Source organism: Asterias rubens, chromosome 17 (assembly GCF_902459465.1).
Source record: "Asterias rubens chromosome 17, eAstRub1.3, whole genome shotgun sequence".
Taxonomy (NCBI): domain Eukaryota; kingdom Metazoa; phylum Echinodermata; class Asteroidea; order Forcipulatida; family Asteriidae; genus Asterias; species Asterias rubens.
In genome coordinates, this window is record NC_047078.1 from 5516216 (window position 1) to 5540326 (window position 24111).

General features: G+C 39.3%; 1 protein-coding gene across 5 annotated transcripts in view; it reads right to left on the reverse strand.

Annotated features, from left to right (window-relative positions):
* Positions 1–2404: 2404 nt before the first annotated feature.
* LOC117301512 (neurotrimin-like) overlaps positions 2405–24111 on the reverse strand; it is a 42752-nt gene continuing 21045 nt past the window's right edge. For 3 of the 5 annotated variants that reach the window (XM_033785539.1, XM_033785536.1, XM_033785535.1), the window contains 12 exons: positions 23598–23741; positions 17211–17390; positions 13012–13144; positions 11489–11649; positions 10275–10437; positions 9997–10029; positions 8240–8340; positions 7392–7549; positions 6708–6915; positions 5719–5742; positions 3557–3613; positions 2405–2747 (listed from right to left, as the gene is read on the reverse strand). In XM_033785539.1, the coding sequence (XP_033641430.1) occupies positions 2647–2747; positions 3557–3613; positions 5719–5742; positions 6708–6915; positions 7392–7549; positions 8240–8340; positions 9997–10029; positions 10275–10437; positions 11489–11649; positions 13012–13144; positions 17211–17390; positions 23598–23741 (1463 nt within the window). In that variant the 3' untranslated portion in view covers positions 2405–2646. The remainder of the gene's footprint in view (positions 2748–3556; positions 3614–5718; positions 5743–6707; positions 6916–7391; positions 7550–8239; positions 8341–9996; positions 10030–10274; positions 10438–11488; positions 11650–13011; positions 13145–17210; positions 17391–23597; positions 23742–24111) is intronic. The other 2 variants (XM_033785538.1, XM_033785537.1) reach the window with 2 other exon arrangements.

A 24111-nucleotide genomic window follows, 5' to 3' on the forward strand; every position in this document is an offset into this window, starting at 1 on the left:
GATGTAATAACTTTAGAATAAGAAAGCATTGTAATTACTTAAATGTTTTTCAATTTCTTTATTATTAAATGTGTACATTTTTCTTTATATAGGATTATATTACATCGTCTGACATAAATCGTTTACTTCAAGTTGTATAAGAGAGATGTACTTTTGAATATAGTTTAAATGAAAAGTTGTGTTAAGTTTACCATGGACAATGGCTCACTGATTGTATACACACACATGATTATGGCAGAAGTCTTGTCTTTTGTGTTTTCTTCTTCTTTTTCTTCATATCTTTTGCATTCTTGCCCCGCTCTAACTAAATCACTGATAAGTATTAGGCCTACCAGTTTTGAGGGTTTTGTGGGCTTTTTTAATTATGGAGGTATACAAAATATTAAACGGCCCTCACTGCAGGAATTTTATAACCTTTAGGGCCATGTCACACGAGGCAATTAACAGACTACCAGTTCCAGGCAATCTCAATTGAATGTTCACATATTTCTCTTGTGGATCGCAAAACAATGTTTGAAAATTGACCCGTGTGCTACCAAATTGGTCATGTAGAATGCACTGCAGTTGGTTGCCTCCAAGTTGCCTGCAAAAGTTGCCTCGTGTGACAAGGCCCTGACACACGACTGTCAATTTTCTTCATTCTTGAATCTGCTTTCACTGGGTGTTTTCCCTTAAACAAAAAGTCACGCCACATTTATTTGGCATCGTGCCTAGAAATTTACGAAACTGCAAAATGTATAGTGTTGCTGAACACGCAAGTTACTGATTAACGAAACTGTTTCCTTTCATGGCATTGAAGGCTTGTAAATGTGCATTTCAACAACAATTGAATCCCTTATGTGTATTTTTTTCGACTGGTCGTTAACTGGGTTATTAAACACTGTACAAAACACTTTTTTCCTAAAAGCATTCCTTAGTATCTGTCGAAGAGAGTTCAGTGGGCAACCTTTTCCAATGATTACATTGACATATTTTAACATTGCCCCAGCATGTGCTTGCAGCTCTACTATATTTACAAGGATAACTTAACTTATTAATTAAGTGCTTAATTAAGCAATCAAGCAATTAGGGTTTAATTAACGCAGGTAGTGCCTTAACATTAATAATTTTAGGAAAGAATGCTAAACAAAACAATCTAATAACGAAGCAGCTTCGAACCATGTGCTGAGAAACGTACCATTGGATGTTGCAACTAAACATGTGCCCCGCCTGAGTTTTGTAGAGGGACACGTTGCCTTGGATCGGTCGAGTTGGTCCATGAATAGCGTTTGAAACCGTTTGTTATAAAATCAAAATGGTAAGAAAGATCCTACAAAAGTAAAAAATAATAATCCACACAAATATGCCTTTTTACAAACCCACGTGACGCGCTCTCCACCAATAGAAATAGCGAAACTGTCTGAGGTATTTATGAATGATTGTTTAAGTTATTGCTGCAGCAGCTTAGTTATTGTCACACACAGATTATACATTTACAAAAGCAAGTTTTAAATCTTAGCAGCTAAAGTCGTTTCGATACCTGCCGAAACAATGACTGTGGTTACTGACGTTATTATTTACATTAATTTTAAGCTTGCTAGTTTTATACAACTGTGTATTAACTACATGGATATGGATAGGGCTCTCTCTTAAATGTCTTTGGATTTAGTACACATCCTGGTACCAGTTTTGCCTGTCTCTTTTTTCAAGGCCTCAATAGGAGACTTTCCAACGCTAGGTGGCGGCAGACATACCGGGTAAATTTCCATTGTTTACGTAGTTCTGAACATGCGCATAATTCTGAGAACAATGGATTTACCCGGTAAGTCTGCTGCCCTCTATCGTCCCAGAAAGTCTCCCATTGACCTACGTAAAGTGTGCCATTGGCGGGCCATTCAAAGAGCCCTGTGTGCGAGTATATTCAGTGACAATAATCAGAAACCTGGGCCCAATTTCATAGAGCTACTAAGCACAACAATTTGCTTAGCATGACATTTCTTCCTTGATAAAAACAGGATTACAAACCAATTTCTATTTGTAGCATCATTGCTTGTTGCTGGTATTCAGCTGTTGTTTGCTTAATATCCTGAAAATCACGTGGACATTTGGTTGGTAGGCCTAATCCTGTTTTTATCAAGGGAAATATTTCATGCTTAGCAAATGTATGTGCTTAGCAGCTCTATGAAATTGGGCCCGGGCCCTGTTTCATGGAGCTGCGTAAGCGTACCCGGTGCAAATTGACATCTAACGCTGCCAAGACATAGGAACTGCCTCATAGCTCTACCGGGCAATCTCGGTAGTCTAGTTTGAAAGACACTGTTCTAGAATTGTAAGGGTCGTGGGTTCGAATCCCACCCGAGTAATATGCCTGTGATATATTTTTCACAGGACTCGGGGAAAGTACTGAGTATTAGTACTGAACACATCGGTGTATATTGGTAAAAACCAACATTAATATTCAGAAATACTGCTTAAAAAATCTCTCCTAGGCAAATTTTAGCAGGAAACAAGTCACAGATTGTGTATGTGACATGGTAATTTTGGATGCTAACCTAATTCTGATAAGCATAATTTTGTTTTGCTTAGCTTATTTTTGTGCTTAAGCAGCTCTATAAAATTGGGCCCTGTTGAACGATAATTTAAGAGCCTGGCAGTGCACCAGTTTCACTACATCAATACGATGGTTAATAAGATTGAAGCTGTGAGAATAGAAGTTTGTCTGAAAACAGTGAATAGAGCTGGTCCAGCGTTTGCCCATCTGAGCGATCCTGTTGAGAAAAAAACACAAACAACACTGTTAAATAAACATCAATGCTGTATCAGAAACGGTTAAACTGAGTGATGACAGTTGATATAGATAGTAGTTTTGCTTTCGTTGCTTTTCCCTTGTGTTTTTTTTTTTTTTTTTTTTTTTTTCCTTTCTTGTTTTACTGTTCAACTCGAGTATGTCCGAGATTGCGGCTCGAAACGCAATGGATTTAGTCGAGCTCTGTGGTTTGGGGGGTTCGAGTCACAGACCACTAGAAGTTATAGGCCGGCCTCAGGTTGACCTATACGATTTTCTTGCGCCCGCAACAAACCGTCGGCAAAATATGCTCAGATCACAAAAAAATGAGAAATCGTGCGCCAGCGATTGATTCCCGACGGCCGGGATCACGTTGTACAAGTTGAAATTGTTGTACAAGTTGAAATTTTTTCGAGCAGGCGACTGTTTCAGATTGTCTTAAAATCATCGCAGTTACGCTCAGGTCGTAAATAATCGCCGACTGAAAAGTTCCCGAAGGTCTTAGCTCAGGCGCAGTGTGATTCTGAAAAGTCAGTCGCTGACTGTTTTTTGTGTCGACCTGTGGCCAGCTTTAGACACTTTGACCGTTATTTCGAATGGGACGTAAAGCCGTCCTCTCTGTCGTATAACGCGCAAGAGAACATTAAGTTGTTTAGGTCACATGGTTACGTTCCTGCTGTATAGCCTTGCTAACAGCCGATTAACAAAAACAAATTAAACGAAAACTATTTTTGAAAAATGACAGATTTTGATTCAGAGTAGCTAGTCGATAATGTGAATGTGATGACTTACGTTGTGGCTTGACTGTTTTTCTTGTGACAGGATATGGCGTTGTTTCCCAAGAGTTGACTACAAAGAAATGATAAAAAGCTGTCAATTTCTCTTAGCTAGAAAAGTAGTCAGGTTCTATAATAAGTTACCAACATCATCCATTCCCTCAAATAATAGTTTATGTTTAAAGGTAACCATGAAATTGAAAACAATTGTGAAAATTTCGCAAAATAATTCTCGTATTTGTACTATTATTATCATTATTATTTTGAAATAATTCAGTTTTTCAACGGGAAACTGGACATTTTTTCCCCAAACTCTATTCCTGTGGAAATTAAACACCGTGCAAGCGGTACGCTGTTGAGCTACAATGGAACCAATTGCAACGCTATAGATGGCGGAATATTATACCAAATAGATTTGCATAGTTGACGTAGTTCTGAGCATGCACAGACTAGCTAGAACAATGGATTTCACCCGGTAATTATGCTAATTAGTTCATCAAAAAATGTAATAACATAATCAAATGACTCGAAAGGTATTACACATAACGAAGAAATTGAAAAAATACTCCAAGATACCTTAAATCTCTTGATCAAATAGGAACATAATTTCGTGCAACGTGCTCAGTGCAGTGTCACTTGACATTATACTTGTCTATATTCACAAACAACAACATAGCACACTCACATACTGAATGTCCGAAAATTTTGCAGAAACAACACTGGATCAATAGTCGATGGTTCTCAAGTTACCGCTGAGAGTAAATCGAGGCAGTGGTAATTACTCAACATAATTATTAACATAAAACCTTACTTGGTAACGAGTATTGGGGAGAGGTTGGTAGTATAAAATATTGTGAGAAACGGCTCCCTCTGAAGTCATGTAGTTTTCGAGAAAGAAGTACTTTTCCACGAATTTGATTTCAAGACCTTAGATTTAAAATTTGAGGTCTCGAAATCAAGCATCTGTAAAGCACACAACTTCGTGTGACAAGGGTGTTTTTTCTTTCATTATTATCTCGCAAATTCGATGACCGATTGAGCTCAATTTTTTTTTTGCATATGTTGAGATACAGCAAGTGAGAAGACTGGTCTTTGAAAATAACCAATAGTGTCCAATGTCTTTAACCCCTACTCGTGACGTTCGTCAACGTTGTTAATTTTCTTGACATCAATCTTATTACGTAAGTGTAAACACAAAATTATAAAACAAACATGATTAGGATGAATTTACTCATTCAACAAACGAAACGGTCATCATTTATGTGATCATCAAAACAAGCATGCAGACTTATTGTTAACAACCGTTCTGGTTGAAGATTAAACAAGTGTTTGAAGAATCAATTGATTTAAATCTGTTGACGTCATCAAATAAATAAATCTTGGTTTGGCAACTGTTTTTGACTAGTTGATCATTCTTGTATTTCTCTGCAATAGTCTACGCACTATTTAAGGCGACGCACCTAAGCCATACCTTAATATGAAGGATTAAACAATTGCAAAGGTTCCAAAAATCAAAAGTATACTTTGCCTTTGAAGGCAGTAGACACTATAATTACTCCAAATAGTTGTTAGCACAAAAACTTACTTGGCAATGGAGAGCTGTTGATAGTATAAGACATTGTGAGAAGCAGCTCCCTCTGAAGTAACACAGTTTTTGAGTAGGGAGTAATTTCTCATTAAAATATTTGAATTTGATTTCGAGATCTAAGCTGAGGTCTCGAACTCAAGCAAAAGCACACAACTTTGTTTTTTTGTCCACTATTCTCCCTGCAACTGAGTCAAAATTGTCACAGGTTTGTTATTTGTATACGTTGAGATACACCTAGACTTGATTCAAGTCCCATTCTTGTGTGAGAGGTCCCTAAGCATGTCACCCCAACTTACTATGAAACAACCCGGAGCATACAGTACAGTGCGCGCTCGCCGTCAAAATGTGGTCCCGAGAATGCGGAACAGGTTTGGGAATGCAGAGCATCACAAAACAATAGTTTCCTGGGGATGGCACGGGATTGGGACTTGATTCAAGTCTAAGATACACCAATTGACAAGACTGGTCTTTGACAATTACCAAACGTGTGTAGCGCCTTTAAGGTGACGCACCCCATGTCTTATATAGGACTAAAACAATTGAACGTTTCCAAAAACAAAGGTATATACTGCCTTTATACATCATTTTACCTTGTGCAGTGCTCGATGGCTTCTCTGTAAATAGGTGCAAAAGGTGAAATGAGTGCCGCAAACAAAAGTAACAAATGAAAATGTGTGGTCAATGAAAGATTGTGAGGTAAGCGCCGTCTTAATGTGTTATGTGTACTGTGTGCAACAGAAGAATAAAGAAACAACATACAGTGTGGGATATAGATTCTTGTGATTTAAAAGGTGGTGTACGATACAAAAAAGGGGGGCACACAACCAAAGTAAAATACCGTATTCAGGCTCATAAACTCTGCTTGGTGATGTAAACAATTTGGGACACCATGCTCAAAATGTGAGGAAAAAAAATATTCATGAATTCTGACACAAACTAACTGTGGGTGTTGACAAGAGCACGGACCTCCGTTTTTACGAAAGGTTACACAGTTAAGAGTTGTACACATTGGAGTGTGTTGCTTTGTGAAAACGAAAACTTTCTGTTTTAATCCGATTTCATTTTGGTGTCACGCGGAGTAGCAAGTTTATTTCGTAATGTATTGCTTATTAATTTAGGCTGTAACAATAGAAAAGGGATATTTATCAGATATAAGGATTCCAGTGCCTACTAAAAGAAGAATAATTGATATCTTGAAAAACTCTAGTGTTACAAAGGTATGTAGGTTTAGACGCCATTTTCTGTGATTTCTATTTTCAAAAGTTCAGTACTGCAAGCAATCTCCGGGATGTGCAGTTTGGGACTCTGCGCTCTACTTTTGATGTTTAACAAATTTAAGTTGTGTAGACTTTTTGACTTATCAGGTGAGGGAGCTTCTCTCACAGCAGCTGGGAGGAGGTTCCATTCTGCTGTAGTTTTCGGTAGGAACGAGTGTTTGTAGCAATCCTTGTTTGCTGGGACCCGTATGGATAGTGATTTTATTGAGCGAGTTTTTACTCGCTCAACATCAAGAGAATGGTAGAGAAGTGTCACCAGCCTGATGGTCTTACAAAGCAAACACTCAACATGAAATACCCACCCAATGACGTGTAAAACGTGAACGACGCATTGTCGCCATCTCCATATTTGTTGACTCCTTTAAGGGTAACTTCGTAAGTAACATTTGCCCTCAAGTCTCGAAGAATGTAAACTTGTCTGCTTAGATCCGGGTCGTGGGGTATAGCGACCTCTAGAGGCGAGTCTCTGCTATGAGAGAACACCTTTTCTGTCCCGCCATCTTCCCGCTCCTGTAACACAATGCAATTCCATGAAGACAACTTTTATATTTGCTGAGGTTTTTCAGAGTTTCACAAAAAGGATAAATTTCAAGATTTTTGTCTTAACTTACTGCGCTTCATGCAATCCAAGCCCTTCACGATTTAAAAACTAAGTGTTATAGGTTCCGAATTTTTTTGTTTTATCTGAATAATGCGAAAATCAATTCCAAAATATGAATTGTACATGTTTATGTTTAGTCCCGAAGCTGAAGTAAATATTTAATCATACTCGGGACAGTTATATAGTCCATTGTGATTGATCGAGAGGACATAACTGGGTCACTTTTAAACGTTCGATATACGAAAACAGTGTGGCGTGTTAAAACGTGGCACTGGGAACTTAGTCACAAGATCAAAAAGGTACGAGGGTTAACATCACACATGGTATTGAAGTTGTTGAAATTCATTCCGTCGTGCATATTGTTCAACAAAAAGAATAACTTTACCTGATACCACCAACCATAGTACGATAGTATGTAGTCGTCTATTGGTGTGAATCCCGCCATGCCTTGCTGCAAGCGATTACCCACAACCCATTGCAGTTTGTAAGAATGGCGCCTAACACCAACAGGACCACTCACAATTTTGGGCGCACGAAGCCGACCTAAAGTTAGTAAAAGGGAGGGGGAAATGAAACATTAACAGTTTTAGTGCTTTCCTTTCTTAAATAACTATAGTTTTAAAAGTGGGAGAGAATTAAACAAGTTGGAATGTGAGCCTGCATCATGCTTAAGGTTTCAATGGGAGTCGTTTGGAACGCTTGGTGGCAGCAGACTTACCAGGTAAAATCCATTGTTCTCGGTCATGTGCACACGCTCAGAACTACGTAAACAATTGAAATTTACCTGGTAAGTCTGCTGCCACCTAGCGTCCCAAAGTCTCCCATTGAACAAAACGTGAATGTTTTTTATACTAAGCATCAAAAACCAATAATTCTAAACTTAAGCACTTTTGTAAGCTTTGTCGTTCGTGAACATGTTATCAAGTTTGGCACGTGACACTTGCAGAAAACAAACAGATCTGAAAGGCATCAACTGTGTTTGTTGTTGTCGTTTTTGTTGTTATTGTCGTTGTCAATGTCGTTGTCGTTGTTGTTGTCAATATCGTTGTAATTTTCGTTTTGATGTTATTGTCACTGTCTAGTCGGTGTCATTATTATTTTCAATTATCATTGTCATTGTCATTGTACTTGTCATTGGGGTTGACGTTGTCGTTGTTGTCGGTGTTGTTTCTCCTGGTATTTGTGTTGTTGTTGTTGATGTTTACATTGTGACAATAAAGGATCTGTACTCACCACTGACTTCAATCACATCTTCTGTTGTGCCCAGAATGTTCGTAGCTTGGCATTTGTACACACCATAGTCCGTGTCAGGTTGAACACTGACAATCACAAGCCTACAAAGAAACATAATTACGGCACCTAATGAATTGATGTTTTGGTTAGGTTTGGGGGTTTTGCGGGTTCTTAGGTGAAGTCCAGAGTTAGGAAGCATACTTTATGTACATAAAATGCCAATACATAGGCATAGGCTCCGCAGAGTACATTTGAAAAACTGTAGAATGTAATTATTTGATTTTATAGAGCTGCTTTAGGCAAATTTCTATTATGTACTATTGTGTGACCCTTATTTTTATTGCTATTATTATAATACTATTATACAAGCTGCGCATCAACCAGTGAAAATGTATAGTATTGTTGGAATGGGGGCGCAAACAACTAACAAAGAGGCTTACAATTTTTGGTTTGTTCTAAAGCGAAAGAAGCCAAAAACAAAGCAGTTTAGTCGATATTGTGCGATTCAACGAACTAATATTATGTCAAACTGTCTGAAGACTTTTAATTCCGCTAAACAAAAAATTACATTGGTCATTTCTTAAAAGTTTTTAAGCTGAATCATGCTGCTGAATATCAGTTCTTATAAGTATAGTTTCAAGAGCACCTGTAACATGATGGGCCATTGCCGGGCACAGTATTTTCCTGAATTGTGTGTTATTTATAGTCCTACACTGGTAAACATCATAAGCAAATCAGTAAATAAACAAATAAGTAAATAATAACAATAATATTATACTATGTATGCACACATTCAATGTTTTTTTAAGGGGTTGATGGGTATTTCAGCGCACTTTAGGAACGTATATGGGAGACCTTTGACGTGAGCGACGGGTTGGAAGCCGAAGACAGAAAGGAAACAAACTTCAAAGGAAATCCGACATCACATAATTTCATGAAAACGTTTAGTTATACACATAGTAGCATGACTGGATAATGAGAGGAAAGCACGGGGATATGATCAGAATAGAGCATTGCATCAATGAGGGTGCTTTATGTCAGAATAACTTTGGCAACATGAAGGAGACAGACAGCAAATACCCAGCAAAGAATGAGCTTTGATTTGATGAATTAATTAACCTTTGAGATACACATTTTTTGAGAAACACATATTTTTTCCCAGCCTTGTGGACAATTTCGATTTGTTACAATGCAAACATTGACTGGCCACTATCGAAAGAAATAAAAATACAAACTTTTTTTGCGAGCCTACAGCAGCTTTCGATATTATAAAGCATTTTCACTTCGAAGTATGTGTTTGTAAAAAAAATATAACGGTTGTTGTGTCCCAACATTTGAATCTGATAAGCATTACTGCAGTATCGCTTTTCAGATTGTGTTTTCCTAGTAGGGATTAAATCTTCCTGCGTGGACATAGTTATTTGCTCCAGATTTCCGGTGATATCTAAAAAATGTGACCACCATTTGAAATTAAATTTTGACATGCCAGTTTCTAATGTTAACCATCTATTTTGTCGTTTTATTAATACACTCGAACGGTTCCACAAATAAAACGTACACTTTGCTTTTTACACCAAATTCCATGAATGTTCTTTTTAATATTGTTTAAAAGCTAAAGTGTGACCATTATTGACAATCACAGAGGAGGTATATGAACACAGATAGGTAATAAGTGCACACAAGGAGTGGAAGGTTGGCATGGTGGACTTGGGAGGAAACAAATAGTGATCGGGTCGGAGACTCGACACCAAACTTGCCTAGTTGTATTCCCTGGGCATTCAACTGGTACCCTGTGGGCAAGTATGAGAAGAAGAACAAAAGTGGCAGAAGTTATCGGTCGGAAAAACCAATGATACACACAGTTTTCTTTTGTAAAGAGAGGCTATATCCAAGCTTTACGGAAATCGAATGCTACTCAATGTGTAACAAAACAAAGACGAGCGAACTTTTGGTTAACAAATCGAAGGTTTGATAACCAAGCAACTCTAGAGACCTTCAAGGTAGTCTAGAATAAGTAGACTATTACACTACATACGTTGTCATGGAACGTTTTGTTATGCCGACTCCCTTCAAGATCTCATCATCTTTGATCCACGTGTTCGTCGCTTGAGGGCGGGCGTTCACGTTGCACTGGAGCTGACGATAGTCCCCCTCGCCACATCGTATGTCCCTTTCAACGGCTATGATTTCTGGTTTATCTGAAAAGGTAAATAATATAACTTCTTGGTCTATGGTTTAATAACAAACACATTTATTTCATACTGACTCGGGAAAATGATACAGATGTGTCGATGAGTTCAGGTAATTAATAAAACAATACAATTGGATTGTTCAAACTTTTTGTGTAGGAGTTTATGAAAATGGAGCCAGACTGGAACAGACAACCACGAGGACAATGTCACACAGTATTAAACATCACACAAAGAGATCAAAATTTAAAACCGAAAGTTTAGACCAGACAAAGATGGATTGAAATATATTAATGCCTTCCAAAATGAAGCCCAATGTACCACACATGTTATGCTGAACAGAATAGGTTTAATCCAGCCAAGTACTGTTTCACATGTTGTCCGTGTAGTTTGTGCTTACCAGAACATTTTCACATGGTATTTCTTTATTAGAATGGTAATTTTGTTTGAGAAAGAGGTAATTTCTTACTGAAATATTTTAATCTTATAAATACTTTATTATTTTCCCGCAACTTCGATGACCAATCGAGCCCGAATTTTGTTTGTTATTTTATAAGCATGTTGGAACTCACCAAGAGAGAATACTGGTCTTTGACAGTACCAAACATGTCCAGTGCCTTAAAGCCATTATATACTTTCGGAACAGACAAATAACTTACAGGGTTTACAAAAGGTAATGGTAAAATACTTCTCTTGAAATATTATTCCAAGAAATGCTTTACTTTTTGAGAAAACATTAAAACAATTATCAATTCTCGACAACAAGAAATACGGATCATAGTAAACACAATCATGACACGGCGAAACATGCGGACACAAAGGTGGGTTTTCCGTTATTTTCTCCCGACTCCGATGACTGGTTGAGCCTAAATTTTCACAGGTTTGTTACTTTATAAATCAGTTGTGATACACGAAGTGTGGGCCTTTGGACAATACCGTTTACCGAAAGTGTCCAATAGCTTTAAAAAGGATCATCCAAAGAACAACTTTGATTCTAGAGTCGTCAATCTCATTTTAGGAGAAAACAAATTATGTTTTTTAATATTTATTGTATACTTACATTGAACAATGATCTCAATCCACTTCTCCACAAGAGTTTCTGCATAGCCGTTATCTGCCACGCATTTGAAGAGACCTCCCTGGTCCCGCTGTACATTGAGAATCTTCAGCGTTGAATTGTACGATATCACCTGACGCGCTGTGAACGAGTACCAGGTGACACTGGGGGAAAAAAGCGGGAACAAACAAAAAGTTGAGTGGTATTCGCACGACGGCAATCTAACTGGTGTCCCTTGCTTAATTGTAGCCTGGTTGTAAAATGTAGCAATCTTTGACAAGATTGACAAAACAATAATGTCCTTTCACATGAGGTACATTTTGTAAATTTTAAAACAATGCTACAAGTTAGCATGGGACCCTTGCTAATTTGCTCTCGTGTGAAAGGGGCTTTAGAAGAAGAGAAGAGTTTTATAATTTTGCATGGTGGAGGCAAAATTGGTGAGGTTCACTGTACCACCAAGTGTAAATCTCTTTTGCTCTGAAAAGAACCGGTGGTTGACAAGTTAGATTTTCGATCAACATTGTCTGATTCTCTTGAGCAGACGTGTTATTAATGGTTGTAAGTGATGGGAAATTGCTTTTATTTTGTATTTCTATGGTGATTCTCATTTTAAAGGAATAGGTTGTCTTGGATCAGTCGAGTTGGTCTTTGAAAAGTTTGTAACCGTTTTTAATAAAATGCATATGGGTAGAAAGATGTTGTAAAAGAAGAATACAATGATCCACACAAACCTGCCTCGAAATTGCACGGTTTTCCTTTTACCTCGTCGACTAACACGGTCGGCCATTCATGGGTACCTCGTCGACTAACACGGTCGGCCATTTATGGAAGTCAAATTTTTGACTCCCATAAATGGCCAACCGTGTTAGTTCGCAAAGTAAAAGGAAAACCACGCAATTTCGAGGCATATTTGTGTGGATCAATGTATTCTTCTTTTAAAACATCTTTCCAACCATATGCATTTTATAACAAACGGTTATAAACGCTTTTTAAAGGCCAACTCGTCCGATCCAAGGCAACGTGTTCCTTTAAGCCTAACCAGAAACCAGATGAGGGTCTGGTCTGTGGTACTTCCAAATTTTATTTTTTTATTAACTTCACATCTCTATTAACTTTTACTTCCCTTTTGGTTTTCATCTCAAAACGCATAAAGACTTCTTTGTGATTGTGATATGCGGTCTACAAAAAGTGCTCATTATTAATAAGGCGGACACTTCGTTCTGGTTGTGCTGTTATTACTTACACACGTGCCAATTGATTTTGTGCAAGTAAAAAACGGTGCAGTGTGCAAATTGGGCTTTGCCCCGGTTGCCATGTTATAAAATGAGAGGCAAGCTAATTCCAAACTCGTTCATCAGGACCCACAGAGCCTGATGTCCAGATTTGTTTTGAATCGTGAATGTTTAGAATGCAATGGTCTGTTTTATTACATTCGGGAACATGTGAAATATAATTTATTGTGTAGAAATCCCAACGAAAGCCATTGAATCGAAAAGTAATGAATTGAAAAGGTAAATCCATACAATGGTTTCGGCGAGCCGTCTGTTTCGCAAGAAAGTATGACGTTGTCAGATTCGTTGTATGACAGTACTGCATTGTCAATAGAGGGCGGTGTACTCCCAAACTCCTGGGCTATCCCGAGAATGGTGGGTGCAACTGTTTAAAAAATCACAAAGTAGACTGATTAAACTTATTGATAATTGGATACGATGTGGTTTCTTTAAAGGCTTCGGGTACTTTTTCAAAATGTCCACAGATTTACATTAAACTTGCAGGGTTTGAAGATAATGATAGTGGAAAGCTTCCCTTCAAATATTACTGACTAAGCTTGTGTAGTTTTTGAGAAATGAGTAGAACAAGTCACAAAATAGTTTTGGTCTCATGAGACCAACATTATTTTAGCATGTAAAATCCCCTTAACCAGTTACGATATTATACCAAAACCATAGCATAACTGGTTAATACGTTTTTACATGCTAAAACTGAGACGAAAATTATGACTTTACTCATTTCTCAAAAACTACAGCACCTCAGTAGGTAAAATTTCCAGGGAAGCTTTCTACTATCATAATCTTCAACTGTGTAAGTTAAATATAAATCTGTGGACATTGTGTTTTTTGTTAGGAAAATGTACATAATACCCTTTAAAAGTCACAGCAAAAGATACAATGTTACATTTAAAACGTGACAAGGTTTGTATTATTGGAACTTCATAAATACCTCAGAAAGTTTCGCGTGTCTTGGTACAAGACGTTGCTTGTTACGGGCGATGCGGGCGCTGTCGGTGAGTTGGCCGCGCTGTGTGTTAAATGAAAACGAGAACGTCGTGCACCAAGTCTACAACGCGCACTAAAGGATCCGGAAACTGGGCGTCTCAGTCATAACAATGCAACACACGGACGCCGTACATCCAGAGCTGAAGCACGTCGGAAACGGGTAACTTTTACAGAGTTTCTTACTTTGTTACGCCTTTTAACCAAAAATGTATTTATGAATGGGAGTAAAAGGGTAGCTACTTGTTCTTTCACGGCCATTTGGCAATTCGACCCTGTTAGGTTTTAAACGGCCGTGAAAGAACTAGTAGCTACCCTTTATTCCCTTATTATCAACACAGAAACGGCTCTAATTAGCGAAGTGCCGGTAAGAGTCATAATGTTTACAACAAAACACCAAGAAGATTTTCGAATGCCGCATCCAGAAATAACGTTTTCTTCATAATGTGTATTTTTTTTGTGTTAATAGTCTAGTTTTATGGGGCCTATACAAATCATCATAACAAATAAAATAAAACTGTAATTCATGTGTGGCTTAGTCATGAAATGCCTATTGAAATGCCTAAAATTTATGTATTAGTTTGGCGAAGAAAGCTATCTACAAGTGTAGGTTCAAGAACAAGAAACCGAATATGACCTCCTTTTTGAACTTAGTTAAGTTTCACTACACATTGGGGAAAAAAAATAGCTTTGGACAACAACAACCTGTACAAATTTGATAATAAGTGGACTGCTCTTAGAAATGACCTTTTTTAAATAAGATGCCAGGTTACCGGATTGTCTGTTTTTTGTTTATTGTTTCCCCTCTTTATTTTCCTTGGTGTGTAATTTGTACTTGTATGTTGTATTGTTACATGTATGTGTAAACTTGAGTATTGCAAAAAAAAAATGCCTATACGTTTTGTCGTTTGGGTGTGTGTAGCTAAATGACTTGGAAGTACCTAGTCAATTATTGATTGCGTATAGTTATTTTCAATCATGTAAAGGCCTTCCTTTCTTTATAAGTACCCAACGCACAGATTCAACTTCAATTTATAAAGAATACTTGCAGTTCGCTGAGGCGTTAAGGGTGTGGCTATCCTGCATTGGCAGCGCTATATAATCCAATCATTCCTGCACAAGAAGCGACATCGGCAAGACATGTTTTGAGTATTTCGTTCTTCCTGTTATTTTGGTTAGCATTTTTTATTTATATATGTTCCGTCAATGAATCGAATGACACATAGCTCCACGCCACAGCCCGATGAAACCGGTTAGCATCATTCCAAGTTTCAGTAAGTTGCAAATTGTAATTATTATTTAAAGACACTGGAAACTATTGGTAAAGACCAGTCATCTCACTTGGTGTTTCTCAACATATGCATAAAATAACAAACCTGTGAAAATTTGAGCTCAATCGGTCATCGAAGTTATGAGATAATGATGAAAGTAAAAACCACCCTTGTCACACAAAGTTGTGTGCGTTCGGATGCTTGATTTCGAGACCTCAAATTCTAAATCTGAGGTCTCAAAATCAAATTCGTGGAAAATTACTTCTGTCTCGAAAACTATGTCACTTCATAGGGAGCCGTTTCAAGTAATGTTTTATACTATCTACCCCTCCCCATCCCATTACTCCTTACCAAACCAGGTTCTATGCTAATAACTATTTTGAGTAATTACCAATAGTGTCCACTGCCTTTAAAGCTTAGCCTTTGATTGCTTAGTTAATATTTAGACGAGTTCTTTTAGGCCTAAACAAATCATAAGAACACATCTACAGTTTCTCGACCGCGCCTCGAACTGGGGATGGACCAAACAACAATTATTTTGCAAATCGTTCTTTTTTTTGTTACAACTCCCTGATACATTTCTGTTTATCTATGAAGTTTGTCTTTATTAATGAAGAAGTCAGGTTTCTTGTGGTATTAAATATTTGTAAAAAGGAATCAGATCTTGAAACGGCAGTGTTTTATATTTGAACTGAAACTGCAATTTTTCCGAACATTTCGTTTTGGCTGCAGTGGAAGGACTGACGAGTTGTACCAAATTGAGTGAAAAAATAAAAAAATAAAAAAATTAAATAACAGAAAGACGCTTTTATAGTCTTACGGCGCAAATTACAAAATAATCTGTCGGAAAACAAAAATGTATTCATCGCATTTTTGTTTGATCAAGTCGCCCAAAACAAGGCTAAAAGCCACTCTCGGTAAAGGGCTACAAGGAAGAAAACATAGAAATGCAGAAACTCAGTGGATCTGAAGGTGAAATTGAACTGATTGATCCCTTTTGTACTCCTTTAAAAAATAAACAGCACAGGGGGAAAGGAAAAGAGGTGGACAGGGAAGAGGAAGAAGGGGAGATGACATAGGGAACAACATGGACCGGGTCCCTATTTCATAGAGCTGCTTAGTACAACAATTTGCTTAGCATTAAATTTCTTCCTTGACAAAAACAGGATTCCCCGACCTAATATCCACGTGATTTTCAGGATATTGCAAACAAGAGTTGAAAACAGTAACAATCAAAATGCAACAAGTGGATCTTGGTTAGTAATCCTGTTTTAATTAAGGAAGAAATTTCATGCTAAGCAATTTTTTGTGCTTAGCAGCTCTATGAAATTGGGGTCCAGAGCTGCAAGAAATAGGAAATGGCTGACGTCTACATGAGGAGGGCTACATCTTACACTGGATGAAAACAGCGTAAATGATGACGACGATGATGATGATGATGAGGGTGGTGAAGAATACAAACTATAAAGTCAGTTAAGAATCAAGGAACAAATTTTTTGCAATTTTCTTAAAACTGGTTCTTATCTCAAATAGTCCATGCTTTATATTATTTTGTGTTTTAGTTGCCAACTTTGATGCACATAGACATGTTTTGTTTAGTTAACTTTCCTATCCTTTTGTACATAAATTGCTTTATACATATTTTATTACTCGTTTTATTACTTGTATTACACCCAGATGTGGGGAGGCAGGTCTATGGACCACAGTAATTATTTTGCTTTTGTTTCTCCTAGCCCATCTGGAAGTATTTTTTTTTATTGTCATGTATTGTTGAAATGTCTGAATAAATAATAATAATAATTATAAAAGCCCTCTGGTGGCTCGTTAGTCTTGGTTCAAGACTCTCCTGGATTTGTAACAAGAGAGCGCGCTATCACCCCCAACGCGCTATCAACCACGAACCGCTATCACAGGAGAGTCTTGGCACATTCGTTAAATCTCCCCCCGAAATCGGGGGGAAACATAATGCGCGTGCGTAGGTTTCCCGCAGAGCCCGCCCCCTTTTTTTTGGGGGGGGAGGAGGTTTGACGAATGTGCCAAGACTCTCCTGTGTGATAGCGGTTCTCGAGTGATAGCGGTTCGTGGTTGATAGCGCGTTGGGGGTGATAGCGCGCCCTGTTGTGACAAATCCAGGAGAGTCTTGAACCAAGACTAGTGGCTCGTTAGAGGCATCCTTACCGACAACTTGGAGGGTGATATTGATATATGTAGGCGCGGGTAGAGTGTTGACTTGGCAAGCATAGACCCCTTCATCGTCTCGTGTTATTCTGGTGATCCTCAGATTGTACGTTGTGTTCGAATCGGTCTCAATACGAAATCTCTTGTCCATATGGACTCGCTGAGAGTTGAAAAAGAAAGCTAAAAGAAACAAAACACAGCTTATTGTTAGATTAAAGTTGTTTTTTGAAAAGAAAAAAATGTATAGGATAATGTCCGAGGTGCGCGCCAATCGATGGTAAGAATGTCCTGTGCTAAAAACCATTAAAAACAAAATAATATGGGATCCATGGCGTCAATGCCTTCATCTACTTTATTCCCTAACTCTTTTACATGCACTACAATAATAATGTAACTTATAGCCGTTTTCCATATAAATGTTCAAATGCTCTTGACAGAGAAATTGTTAACAGAACATGTGAGTTTGAGCAGTGTTGTGTATAGATGTACCCATCGCGCCATTCGTGCAAAATAATGGAGCGATTTAACAATAGCATGACGTCACAGGTGTGGGTTTAAATAATATAATAATATCAAAGTCTTATATAGCGCACGTATCTACCAAACAAGGTACTCCAGGCGCTTACAGTTTATACAGAAAGATTGGTTATTGAAGTGATGAATTATGAGACCCAATTATGTAGCACCTTGTGAGGGTTTACAATGTGCTACGGCGCATACAGCACCCACAGCCAGGAACACCGGGGCGAACCCATTCTCTTTACGACAGTGAACTCGGTTCGTTTACATGCGTTACACAACACCCGGGACCAACGGCTATACGTCCAATCTGAAGGACGACATTTTGAAAGGCTTACGCCTCTTTTAGATGTTTCTGACGAGTGATACAATGACATATTTTATAACACTCCTTGTAATTAACCTTCAAATTAACTATAGGTTTTCTCGGTCAATTTCGGCAAATGAGCAGCCGTCGATTTCACAAAACTCTTCCTAACTAAGACTAATCTTAGGACTTATAGGACGAGTCATATACCTGCACTGTAGCATGCAGACCTTAAGATCAATCCGAAGTTAGGACGAGTTACTCGTCCTAACTCGAGATAAGACGAGTCCTAACTCATTGTGTAATCGACCCCAGTCAATTTGACACCAAGCTATTCTATTTCGCGCGAAATCGAATGCTACTGAAAATGGTAATTCGATTTCGTTTTATGATTTAGTCAAATGTAATGTTGCGTCATTCAATTTAGCAAAATAATCATTCAATTTAAAATTCATCAAAGGAGCATTCAAATTCGCAGGCGCTTCTTGAGGCGGGTGTTTGACGAAAAGGAATGACGGTACGCTAAATTGAACAGAGTGCTAGTAGGGTCATATCTTTGGATTCCGTGACCATTTTTTTGCTACCTTTTTTTTTCGATGGATTTGACTTCAGGAACCATTTAAAATGAAAATTAGCTCCTATGAACCTCTGAAATGTGATAGGAACTTTTTTTATAGCGCATTATTCAAAATGGCCGCCGACGCCATCTTGAAAAACATAAATTGTAATAGCTCTGGCACCAGATGACCTAGACGGACAAAGGAGATGTCCTTTTCTACTATATCTGGCATGACAAATACACTGGAGTGGTAACTGTAAGGTTTGGGGACCATCTTGACCTCTAAATCCAATATGGCCGCCGACGCCATCTTGAAAAACATAAATTGTAATAGCTCTGACACTAGATGTCCTAGACGGACAAAAGAGATGTCCTTTTCCACTAAATCTGGCATGACAAATACACTGGAGTGGCAATTGTAAGGTTTGGGGACCATCTTGACCTCTAAATCCAATATGGCCGCCGACGCCATCTTGAAAAACATAAATTGTAATAGCTCTGACACTAGATGTCCTATATGGACAAAAGAGATGTCCTTTTCCACTACATCTGGCATGACAAATACACTGGAGTGGCAATTGTAAGGTTTGGGGACCATCTTGACCTCTAAATCCAATATGGCCGCCGACGCCATCTTGAAAAACATAAATTGTAATAAATGTGTCCGACCAGATGACCTTGACTGACAAAAGATATATTATTTTTCAATAAGATTGGCGTAAGAGTTATACTGGAATGGTTATTGTAGAGGGTGGGATCATCCTAAATCCCAAATCCAAGATGGCCGCCATCACCATCTTGAAATTCGTGTTGTACATGTATGTAATACCTTGGGCACAAACAGAGGTGTGTAATTTTCCACTATTTCTGGCATTAAAACTTATTATAACTTATTCGAGCAATCTCGATACATATGCTCAAAGAAGTCGTGGTTTAATCCACGCATTGGCCAGGGCAAAAGATGACCAAGTGAGACTAAAACCAGAAGAACAGACTGTGCCAGGGTTTTCAGGGGTTTTACGCCAACATGTCAAAACCAGACGAGGAGAGTCGAGCAATATATCATATGACATACTCAAACCCTCCAACTAAGACGATTTCTTTGATGTGATGTGTAAACTTGTAAAGTCAATCGATGAGAAAAAGATGCCTTTCGCAATAATTGTTAGTGTCCGTGGCCTACGTCGACCTGAAGGCTGCTTTCGACTCCGTCGATAGAACCGCACTCTGGAAAGCTCTCCAAGGCATAGGGGTTCCCGACCGTCTCCTCTCCTTATCCTCATTAAGGATCTTCACACCAATACCTCTGCCAAGGTACGCTAAGGAAGGAACACATCTGAATGCTTCCCCACAAGATCAGGTGTAAGACAGGGTTGCATCTTGGCTCCGTCCCTCTTCTGCCGTGCCATTGACTGGATCCTTGACAGAGCATCCACAGACACAGGGATCACCATCGGCCAATCGAGGTTCTCCAGCATGGACCTTTGCAAATGACGTTGCCTGGTCAGCAATAATGCCCATGATTTGAGCAACGCACTCCAGTCTTTTCAGAGCGAGGCTATAAACCTGGGCCTCAATATCTCCTGGCAGAAAACAAAAGTCCAAGTTCTGAACCACAGTGGCAATGGCACTCCCTCTCACTTCATGATAAACAGGCAGTCTGTCGACGTTGTGGAGGACTTCACCTCGGAAGTAAAATCTCCAGCTCCGGAAGATGCGAACCCGATGTCCTCAGACGGCTTGGACTAGTCTCATCTGCCATAGTCTGCGCAGAATCTGGAAGCTGAAAACTAACTACTAAACTGGCCATATACAGGACTTTAGTCATTACTGTCTTGTTGTATGGCTCAGAAACATGGACCCTCCTCAAATCCGACCTCAATCGACTAGAATCGTTCCACATGAGGTGTCAACGATCAATGCTCGGCATCCAGTGGTTCCACTTCGTCATCAACAACGAGGTCACCTAAAGAACATGCCTGCCCCCATCAACCATTTAATTCAACGTCGCCGCTCTGCCTTCTTTGGTCATGTCGCTCGCCTAGCTGACAACATCCCAGCTAAAAAAAAGTTCTAGGTATCGCCATCAACTCCAGGGGAGGCCTACATGTAGCAGCGGCTCCTGGCTGGAAGAGCCTCAGAGGCCGCCTTCGATCATCCTCGGCCTAACAACTTGGCCGGCCTAGCGAAATCGATCACATGTGGCGTGAGGCTGTAGGACGTGGACACAGGAGATCGGCACAACGGACCCTTGCTGTCTCTGCGGTCGATTGATTGATTGTTGGTGACCAACCTGTGTACGTGCTTTACCTAGAGTTGAAAAGTAGGATTGCAAAACTTTCCCAAAAATTGTACCTTTCATTGGACCTTTCCACATCAATATGTCATTCATCTACGCTATATTCTGGAGGTTCAAAGGATCTGGCATCTTAGCTGTTTTGGGTTGCAGCGGGTGTCATTGCAGATGGTTCTGTTGATCAGGCCCTTCGTTGGAATTATGTTAAGCGCGTGGTTTGAAGCCTGTGACTCTTCTACGAGACTGGTCCATCATGCCAAGCCAAAAACACATGACTTGAAGCGTATTCGCTATCTGAAGAAGTTGAGACTTTCAAACAGTGCTCAAGAACTTTCAGATTCACATGATGAACGAAGTATGTTGCTGATCTAAATGACCTAGTTGACACTCTCTTCATGACTTTGAGGGTTCCCAACAAGCACAATACTGGATTTCCTTCATGGAAATGGTGGAGGTTTGACTCAAAACACCCATGTCATCAGAGTTCAAGTCTTCAATCAACCTCATGCTTTCGAAAAGCAACTCCTTTAAAACACTCGGAATGTGAATCGTGTGAGAGCACTTCGATCCCTACAGTCAGGAATCCCAGCCTTTGAAGTTCTTGTTGCCGACTTGTTATCGGCAAAGGAGGATGGCAAAAGTGAAGTGAACATGTTCTTGAATGAGAGATTGTATTCACAGAACAAGTCTTTAAGTGACATAATTCCTCATAGCAAGCATAGATAGCATAGAATTATTTGCGTCAATGACAAGAGTCATAATATGATCAGAACTTCTCGATAAAAGACAGCGAGCACAGATTGCGGCAAAAAAAACTGCCAATCAGTAATGTTTTCATGAAATCAGAAGATAAATGTCCTTCATGTAAAGACTTCCGTGCTATCCGCCTCAAGCCTTCCATTAAGAAGCATTCCTGGGAACAGCAGAGTCAACCAGTATTGAGATCATCTACTGTAGTAGGCAGCACTGCTAAGAATCTCACCACAGGCAGTCTGATGCCAAAGCTTAATTTTGCCCATGAGGCAGACACGGCCATATTCACCATCTACAGTGTGCTTTGTTCTGAAGGCTACTCAGAAGCAGTCACTCTTGATACTGAGGACCCTGGCAACTAAGTACAAGTGGCATATGTTTCTCAGACTACAACGCGGCTGTGTATGAAATGCAAATACCAGTTAATAAGTGCCCGGTATTAGTGCGATGAGGCAATGGACACTTCCATCATACCAGTACGTGTTCTAACTCTGGGTTCTATGGACCAGTCGTGTGGAAAAGTCCAAAGAGGCACAAGGCCTGCTAGCAGTAGGTATGGTGAACAGCTCCCAGTGACAAAGGGGATAATCAGCAATTTGGAGCAATTAAAAGCAAGACCCTGGGAGAAGTCCTAGCTGGCAAGTGGAGAGCTCAGAAAAATATACCACTTTCGGCTTGTGCCTGACCTGGACAGTCTCCGTCCACACTTGGAACGTGCAAACTATCTTGCATATGTGCAACAACATTACCAGTTAAGAAGTCACCCCTCACCAGTAGGCCATAGATGGCATCTAGAAAATGACCTGTGTCTGACAATCCGTTATACTAAGCCCCCCATTCCCAAATCCATATCTCTACCAACAAACCCGCAGACAGATGACAACAGTGATAGTGGCAGCGAAAGTGTTGAAAGTGAGTCTGAAAGCTACAGTTCATACAGTGATTCAGCTGGTGATAGTGAAGCTGATATGTGAATCTTGGATCAAGAGGCAAGGATGGTACCAGAACTATGAAAAACATTTTAAAATTAGTTTGTAATGCCAGAAATAGCGGAAAATTACACCCTATTTGTTCTTATAGCTGTTCTTGAGCCAGAGCTTTCACATTTCATATTTTCAAGATGGCGGCAGCGGCCATCTTGAATTTGGAAGTCAGATGATCCCAACACTCTACAATTGCCATTCCAGTGGAATTGAAATGTCATGAATAGTGAAAATCTACACCCTACTTTTCCTTAAAGCTCTTTTGATGCCTAATAAGCTATACAACTCATCATTTTCAAGATGGCGACGGCGGCCACATTGGATTTAGAGGTCAAGATGGTCCCAAAACTTTACAATTGCCACTCCAGTGTATTTATCATGCCAGATATAGTGGAAAGGGACATCTCTTTTGTCCGTCTAGGACATCTGGTGCCAGAGCTATTACAATTTATGTTTTTCAAGATGGCGTCGTCGGCCATATTGGATTTAGAGGTCAAGATGGTCCCAAAACCTTACAATTACCACTCCAGTGTATTTGTCATGCCAGATATAGTGGAAAAGGACATCTCTTTTGTCCGTCTAGGTCATCTGGTGCCAGAGCTATTACAATTTATGTTTTTCAAGATGGCGTCGGCGGCCATTTTGAATAATGCGCTATAAAAAAAGTTCCTATCACATTTCAGAGGTTCATAGGAGTTAATTTTCATTTTAATTGGTTCCAGAAGTCAAATCCATCGAGAAAAAAAGGTAGCAAAAAAATGGTCACGGAATCCAAAGATATGACCCTACTAAAGGAATTTGACTCGACTCTAAAAGAAGTTGAATGGCCGAATTCTGAATTTGAAACGCAGAAACTACTGGAGAGGCAAAACAGCTTTAATTCGAATGCATGAAAATGAATTTGACTGCTCATTTGCCGAATTTGACCGAGAAAACCTATAATAAGCTACTTGATTTTATTGAAACTTACTCATGGTTCTTGGTCTGATACGAAGCCAGCTGACAATGGTCCCAGAGCCCCGATTCGTGACTGTACACGACAGAACAACTTCATCACCCTCATGTTTAGATATCAGCGCCGGTCCGGACGTTTCGACGGTCGGTGATCCAGGAACTAAAAGGATAGAACATTATCTGTATCACAGTGTAGCCGTGGTCCTTGCAGTTTAAACTTTTCAAGCGATGTGGCTGAGGCTTATTAGGGCCTTGTCACACGAGGCAACTTTTGCAGGCAACTTTGAGGCAACCAACTGCAGCACATACTACACGATCACTTTGGTAGCACAGGAGTCAATTTTATAGCATCGTCTTACGATCCACAAAAGAGAAATTTTAACATTCAAATGGAAATGCCTTTTCTTCTTGGAGATTGCCTGGAACTGGTTGCCCGTAAATTTCCTCGTGTGTCATGGCCCTTAGGGCATGTCCGAAACGGTGACTTTGGCCGCAGCTTCACGGCTAGATCAGTGCGTCAGCCAGTGTTG